At 36.0% G+C, this 8157-nt stretch overlaps 1 protein-coding gene across 1 annotated transcript; it reads left to right on the top strand.

Annotated features, from left to right (window-relative positions):
• The first annotated feature begins 293 nt into the window (after positions 1–293).
• Positions 294–7862, top strand: Prp8 (pre-mRNA processing factor 8). Its single transcript, XM_035376311.2, has one exon. The coding sequence runs from the start codon at positions 385–387 to the stop codon at positions 7438–7440; it is 7056 nt and encodes a 2351-aa protein (XP_035232202.1). The 5' UTR covers positions 294–384; the 3' UTR covers positions 7441–7862.
• Positions 7863–8157: the final 295 nt, after the last annotated feature.

Raw genomic sequence — 8157 nt, forward strand, 5'->3', positions numbered from 1 at the left:
TCCTCTGTGTTTCCTTTTAGAATTTACTTTATTAATTTTACTCATTGTTTAAAAGTAAAACTTTAAAACCAAATTTATTTAATTTTATTTAAAAATTAAAAACAGATCTAAAAGTTGTTCATTGCTCAAACAGTTGTAACTGAGTAGTTTTTCTCACTGTATTTTTGTGCTTACATCGGTCTACCACCCACGGAGTATACCTACCAACAAATGATTGTTATCGGAAAAAACCAAGGAGGAAAAAACACTGCAACTATAATGTTCGTAAACATCTGCTTCGTCGGGGAACGAGAGTAATCGTCTTACCTGTAACCGCATCGCCATTTTTATTGTGTTTTTGCAGCGTAAAATTGACAGTGATCAATGGAATAATATTGTTTTAAGATGATCGGACATCCGTATGTAATGGGCATGTTTGCCCAGCAGCAAGCGTTTGCTGCTGCTCAGCTTGCCCATATGCAAATCCAACAGCAACAATTACAACAACAACAGCAGCAACCTGAAGTTTTATCAGAGGAAAAGCTTCAAGAAAAAGCTAGAAAATGGCAGCAACACCAAAGCAAAAGATACGCAGAAAAACGAAAATTCGGGTTTGTAGATGCACAGAAAGAGGAAATGCCACCCGAGCATATCAGAAAAATCATTCGTGATCATGGAGACATGAGCAGCCGAAAGTATCGTCACGATAAACGAGTTTATTTAGGTGCCTTAAAGTATATGCCTCACGCAGTGTTAAAGCTAATGGAAAATATGCCTATGCCATGGGAGCAAATAAGAGATGTGAATGTACTGTACCATATTACTGGAGCTATAACGTTTGTAAATGAAATACCATGGGTGATCGAACCGGTGTATATTGCACAGTGGGGTACTATGTGGATTATGATGCGGAGAGAAAAAAGAGATCGTCGACATTTTAAGCGAATGAGATTTCCTCCTTTTGATGATGAAGAACCACCTCTTGATTATGCAGATAATATACTCGATGTAGAGCCTCTTGAGGCCATTCAAATGGAACTAGATTCTGAAGAAGATGCTGAAGTATGTAGATGGTTGTATGATCATAAGCCGTTATTAGATACGAAACATGTAAATGGCTCAACTTACCGCAAGTGGAATCTATCTTTGCCACAACTAGCAACATTATATCGTCTAGCCAACCAGTTGCTGACTGATTTAGTTGATGATAATTACTTCTACCTTTTTGATTTAAAGTCTTTTTTCACTGCAAAAGCTCTTAATATGTCTATTCCCGGTGGCCCAAAATTTGAGCCGCTAATAAAGGATGCAAATCCTGCTGATGAAGATTGGAATGAATTTAACGACATAAACAAGATAATAATTAGACAGCCTATTCGTACTGAATACAGAATTGCTTTCCCTTACCTGTACAATAATTTGCCACATTATGTTCATCTATCTTGGTATCATACTCCAAATGTTGTTTTTATAAAAACAGAAGATCCAGACTTGCCAGCCTTTTATTTTGACCCATTGATAAATCCAATATCTCATCGACATACAGTTAAAGGAGCAGAACCTCTGCCAGATGATGATGAAGAATTTGAACTTCCTGAGTATGTTCAGCCATTTCTTCAAGACTGTCCATTATATACAGATAATACTGCAAATGGTATTGCACTTCTTTGGGCACCTCGCCCATTCAACTTACGCTCTGGAAGAACAAGAAGAGCTATTGATGTACCTCTTGTTAAATCTTGGTATCGTGAACACTGTCCTCCGGGAATGCCAGTAAAAGTTCGAGTTTCTTATCAGAAACTTTTAAAGTATTATGTGTTAAATGCTTTGAAACATCGACCTCCAAAACCTCAGAAAAAACGTTATTTGTTTCGTTCTTTCAAATCTACTAAATTTTTCCAAACTACTACATTGGATTGGGTTGAAGTTGGTCTTCATGTTTGTCGTCAAGGGTACAATATGTTAAACTTACTCATACATCGTAAGAACTTAAATTATTTACATTTGGATTATAATTTCAATTTGAAACCTGTGAAGACTTTGACTACTAAAGAAAGGAAAAAGTCAAGGTTTGGAAATGCATTTCATTTATGCAGGGAAATTCTCCGACTTACTAAACTTGTTGTTGACAGCCATGTCCAATATCGTTTGAACAATGTTGATGCATTTCAGCTGGCAGATGGTTTACAATATATATTTGCTCATGTTGGTCAATTAACTGGGATGTATCGATATAAATATAAATTGATGCGACAGATTCGTATGTGCAAAGATTTGAAGCATTTGATATATTACAGATTTAATACTGGACCAATTGGAAAAGGACCAGGTTGTGGATTTTGGGCTCCAGGTTGGAGAGTGTGGCTGTTTTTCATGCGGGGTGTAACACCACTTCTGGAACGTTGGTTAGGAAACCTGCTGTCTAGGCAATTTGAAGGAAGGCATTCTAAAGGTGTTGCAAAGACGGTGACAAAACAGCGAGTTGAGAGTCATTTTGATTTGGAGTTGCGGGCATCTGTTATGCATGATATCTTGGATATGATGCCTGAAGGTATGAAACAAAACAAAGCTCGTACCATATTACAGCATTTAAGTGAAGCTTGGCGGTGTTGGAAAGCTAATATTCCATGGAAAGTGCCCGGTCTTCCAACACCGATAGAAAACATGATTTTGCGTTATGTAAAGATGAAAGCTGATTGGTGGACAAATACTGCACATTACAACAGAGAACGCATACGCCGTGGGGCAACTGTTGACAAAACAGTATGCAAAAAGAATCTTGGAAGACTTACTCGTTTGTATCTGAAAGCTGAACAAGAAAGGCAACATAATTATTTAAAAGATGGTCCCTATATTAGTGCTGAAGAAGCTGTTGCTATTTATACAACAACTGTGCACTGGCTTGAAAGTCGTAGATTTTCTCCCATTCCATTTCCACCATTATCATACAAGCATGACACTAAATTGCTGATACTTGCACTTGAAAGATTAAAGGAAGCATACAGCGTAAAGAGCAGACTAAATCAGTCTCAGCGTGAAGAACTGGGTTTAATTGAACAAGCTTATGATAATCCTCATGAAGCATTATCTCGCATTAAGCGTCATCTTCTGACTCATCGACAGTTTAAAGAAGTGGGTATTGAATTTATGGATTTGTACAGCCATTTAATTCCTGTTTATGATGTAGAACCCTTAGAAAAGATAACTGATGCATATTTAGATCAGTATCTGTGGTATGAAGCTGATAAGCGTCGCTTGTTTCCACCGTGGATAAAACCAGCTGATTCTGAACCACCACCTCTCTTAGTATATAAGTGGTGTCAAGGTATTAATAACTTGCAAGATGTGTGGGATACTTCAGAAGGAGAATGCTGTGTAATGTTAGAATCACGTTATGAAAAAATGTATGAAAAGATAGACTTGACTCTTTTGAACAGGTTGTTGCGATTGATCGTGGACCACAATATTGCTGATTACATGACTGCAAAAAGTAATGTAGTTATTAATTATAAAGATATGAATCATACAAATTCATACGGTATTATTAGAGGACTTCAGTTTGCATCTTTTATTGTTCAGTATTATGGGCTTGTGCTTGATTTATTAGTTCTTGGTCTGCAGAGAGCTAGTGAGATGGCTGGGCCACCTCAAATGCCAAATGACTTTTTGACATATAAAGATGTTGCTACTGAAACTGCGCATCCAATACGTTTATATTCTCGTTACATTGAAAGAATGCATATTTTTTTCCGTTTTACAGCTGAGGAAGCTCGAGATTTGATTCAGAGATATTTAACGCAACATCCAGATCCCAATAATGAAAATATTGTTGGGTACAATAATAAGAAATGCTGGCCTCGAGATGCTAGAATGAGACTTATGAAGCATGATGTAAATCTTGGTCGGGCTGTATTTTGGGACATCAAGAACAGATTACCTCGTTCTGTAACAACTGTTCAGTGGGAAAGTAGTTTTGTTTCAGTGTACAGTAAAGACAATCCTAATCTGCTTTTCAATATGAGTGGATTTGAATGTAGAATTCTGCCAAAATGCCGTATGACTCATGAGGAATTTACTCACAAAGATGGAGTTTGGAATTTGCAAAATGAAGTAACGAAGGAGAGAACTGCCCAGTGTTTCTTAAGAGTTGATGATGAATCAATGCAACGATTTCATAATAGAGTGAGACAAATTTTGATGGCTTCTGGATCAACAACATTCACCAAAATAGTAAATAAGTGGAATACTGCTTTGATTGGTTTGATGACATATTTCAGAGAAGCTGTTGTAAATACCCAAGAACTATTGGATCTATTAGTGAAATGTGAAAATAAGATTCAGACTCGTATTAAGATAGGATTAAATTCTAAAATGCCTAGTCGATTTCCTCCGGTTGTGTTTTATACACCAAAAGAACTTGGAGGTCTTGGAATGTTGTCGATGGGACATGTTTTGATTCCACAGTCTGATCTCAGGTGGTCAAAACAAACTGATGTTGGAATTACTCATTTTAGGTCTGGTATGAGCCATGATGAAGACCAAGTTATTCCAAACTTGTATCGCTATATTCAGCCATGGGAAAGTGAATTCATTGATTCTCAAAGAGTTTGGGCTGAATATGCTCTTAAGAGACAAGAAGCATTAGCTCAGAACAGACGTTTAACTCTAGAGGATTTAGAAGATAGTTGGGACCGTGGTATTCCTAGAATAAATACTTTGTTCCAGAAAGATAGACATACACTTGCATATGATAAAGGTTGGAGAGTTCGCACAGATTTCAAGCAGTACCAGGTTTTAAAACAAAATCCATTTTGGTGGACACATCAACGCCATGATGGTAAGTTGTGGAATTTGAACAATTATCGTACTGACATGATTCAAGCCTTAGGTGGTGTGGAGGGTATACTGGAACACACGCTTTTTAAAGGAACTTATTTCCCAACCTGGGAAGGACTGTTTTGGGAAAAAGCTAGTGGTTTTGAAGAATCAATGAAGTATAAAAAGTTAACTAATGCTCAGAGATCGGGATTAAACCAGATCCCAAATCGTCGATTCACCTTATGGTGGTCGCCTACAATTAACAGAGCAAACGTATATGTAGGCTTTCAGGTTCAACTTGATCTAACTGGTATTTTTATGCATGGAAAAATTCCTACTTTGAAGATTTCTTTAATTCAGATATTTAGAGCTCACTTATGGCAAAAAATACATGAAAGCATTGTCATGGATCTCTGCCAAGTGTTTGATCAAGAACTGGATGCTCTTGAAATTGAAACTGTTCAAAAAGAAACTATCCATCCTAGAAAATCATATAAAATGAATAGTTCTTGTGCTGATATCTTACTTTTTGCTGCGTATAAATGGAGCTGTTCAAGACCATCGTTGTTAGCTGATTCAAAAGATACAATGGATGTTACAACTACTCAAAAGTACTGGATTGATGTTCAGCTGAGATGGGGTGATTATGACTCGCATGATATTGAGAGATATGCTCGTGCTAAATTCCTTGATTACACTACTGACAACATGAGTATTTATCCATCTCCAACTGGTGTGCTAATAGCAGTTGATCTAGCATATAATCTTCATAGTGCTTATGGAAATTGGTTCCCAGGAGATAAACCTTTAATACAGCAAGCTATGGCAAAGATAATGAAGGCAAATCCTGCTTTGTATGTATTGAGAGAAAGAATCCGTAAAGGCTTGCAGCTCTATTCGTCAGAGCCAACTGAACCATATTTATCATCTCAGAACTATGGTGAATTATTTTCAAATCAAATTATTTGGTTTGTGGATGATACCAATGTGTATCGTGTTACCATACATAAAACCTTTGAAGGTAATTTGACCACAAAGCCAATTAATGGTGCGATTTTCATTTTCAATCCTCGTACAGGACAGTTATTTTTGAAGATAATTCATACTTCTGTGTGGGCTGGACAAAAACGTCTGGGACAGTTAGCAAAATGGAAAACTGCTGAAGAAGTTGCTGCTTTAATTCGATCTCTTCCTGTTGAAGAACAACCGAAACAGATTATTGTGACCAGAAAAGGAATGTTGGACCCACTGGAAGTCCATTTACTTGATTTCCCTAATATTGTTATTAAAGGTAGTGAGTTGCAATTACCATTTCAAGCATGCTTGAAAGTAGAAAAGTTTGGAGATTTAATTTTGAAAGCTACTGAACCTCAAATGGTTCTTTTCAATTTGTATGATGATTGGCTGAAAACAATATCATCATACACTGCATTTTCTCGTTTAATTTTGATTCTTCGAGCACTTCATGTAAATAATGAGAGAACCAAAGTGATACTGAAGCCAGATAAAACCACAGTAACTGAACTGCACCATATCTGGCCATCACTTTCTGATGAAGAATGGATCAAAGTTGAAGTCCAGCTCAAAGATCTTATCCTTGCTGATTATGGTAAAAAGAATAATGTAAATGTAGCTTCTCTCACACAATCAGAAATTAGAGATATTATTCTTGGAATGGAAATTTCAGCACCTTCAGCCCAACGGCAGCAAATTGCAGAAATTGAAAAACAAACAAAAGAGCAAACGCAGTTGACAGCCACAACAACAAGAACAATAAATAAGCATGGTGATGAAATAATTACATCCACTACCAGTAATTATGAAAAAGATACTTTTGCTTCCAAAACCGAATGGCGAGTGCGTGCTATATCAGCTACTAATCTTCATTTGCGAACCAATCACATTTATGTTTCATCAGATGATATTAAAGAAACTGGATATACTTACATTTTGCCTAAAAATATTCTAAAGAAATTCATCATTGTATCTGATTTACGTACTCAAATAGCCGGTTACCTTTATGGTGTTAGTCCTTCAGATCAGCCACAGGTGAAAGAAATCCGCTGTATTGTCATGCCACCTCAGTGGGGGACACATCAGATGGTACATTTACCAAATATTCTTCCTAATCATGAGTATCTGCAAGAAATGGAGCCACTAGGATGGATTCACACTCAACCCAATGAACTTCCCCAGCTTTCACCCCAGGATGTCACAACACATGCTAATATTATGAATGATAACCCATCTTGGGATGGAGAAAAGACTATTGTTATAACTTGCAGTTTTACTCCTGGTTCATGCTCCCTTACTGCCTATAAATTAACCCCAAGTGGTTACGATTGGGGTCGACAAAATACTGACAGAGGTAACAATCCTAAGGGTTATTTACCTTCTCATTATGAAAGAGTGCAGATGCTACTGACTCATAGGTTTTTGGGATTTTTCATGGTTCCTGCCCAAGGTTCGTGGAATTATAATTTCATGGGTGTCCGTCACGATGCTGCTATGAAGTACGATTTGCAGTTGGCAAATCCTAAAGAATTTTATCATGAACTGCATCGGCCATCTCATTTCCTGAATTTTAGCAATATAGAAGATAGTGAAGGTGTTGGAGCAGACCGTGAAGATCATTTCTCATAAACTTCTCAGCCATTCCACCACTTAATTATCTGTAAAATAGGAAACGTTTCACTGTCAAATAATGTATTATTAAGCTGTTTCATCTTTTGAATTATTTTGTGAATAGAAAGTTCTGCAGAAAATTTGTGGATCCAGACAAGTTAGTCTTTTGACCAATTTTGTCTTAAAATACTTTTTTCCCCCCCTTACAAATTGGAACTATGAAAATATGTTTAAACATAATATTAATATGTGACTAAAACTTGTATTTTTGGAGTTTATTTTGCATTGTATGATGTTCTTACAATGATATGTTTGAAAGATTTATTTAAAAGTAGAATTTGTAAGGATTTTGTTTTCAAATACACGTTCAAAAATAAATTCTTTATTTTTCAGGAAATTGTATTGCATTTTATAATTGAAATAAAATATTTTAAATCTTATTTACCAGCCTTTTTAATACTAATTAACTTGAATAGGCACCTAAATTTTAAAAAATAGTATCTTCAGATTATTCTAGTAAATTCAGTCATGTAATTTCATTTGTAGTTAGTTACCTGTAGTGACGTTTTAAAATAGTGAAAATATATAATTTATGTTATCTGTTGTTATAACACTTATTTTATGAGCCATTCAGATTTTTAAGAGGTAAAGGTTTTATTGCTGAAAGATGTAGTTAATTTCAGATGTGCTCAGGTAGGAAATTTTGTAAAATTACAGGCATGTTCTTATTTTCAG

Source organism: Stegodyphus dumicola, chromosome 4 (genome assembly GCF_044657685.1).
Source record: "Stegodyphus dumicola isolate Sdum_Otavi_A_Nest chromosome 4, ASM4465768v1".
Taxonomy (NCBI): Eukaryota; Metazoa; Arthropoda; class Arachnida; order Araneae; family Eresidae; genus Stegodyphus; species Stegodyphus dumicola.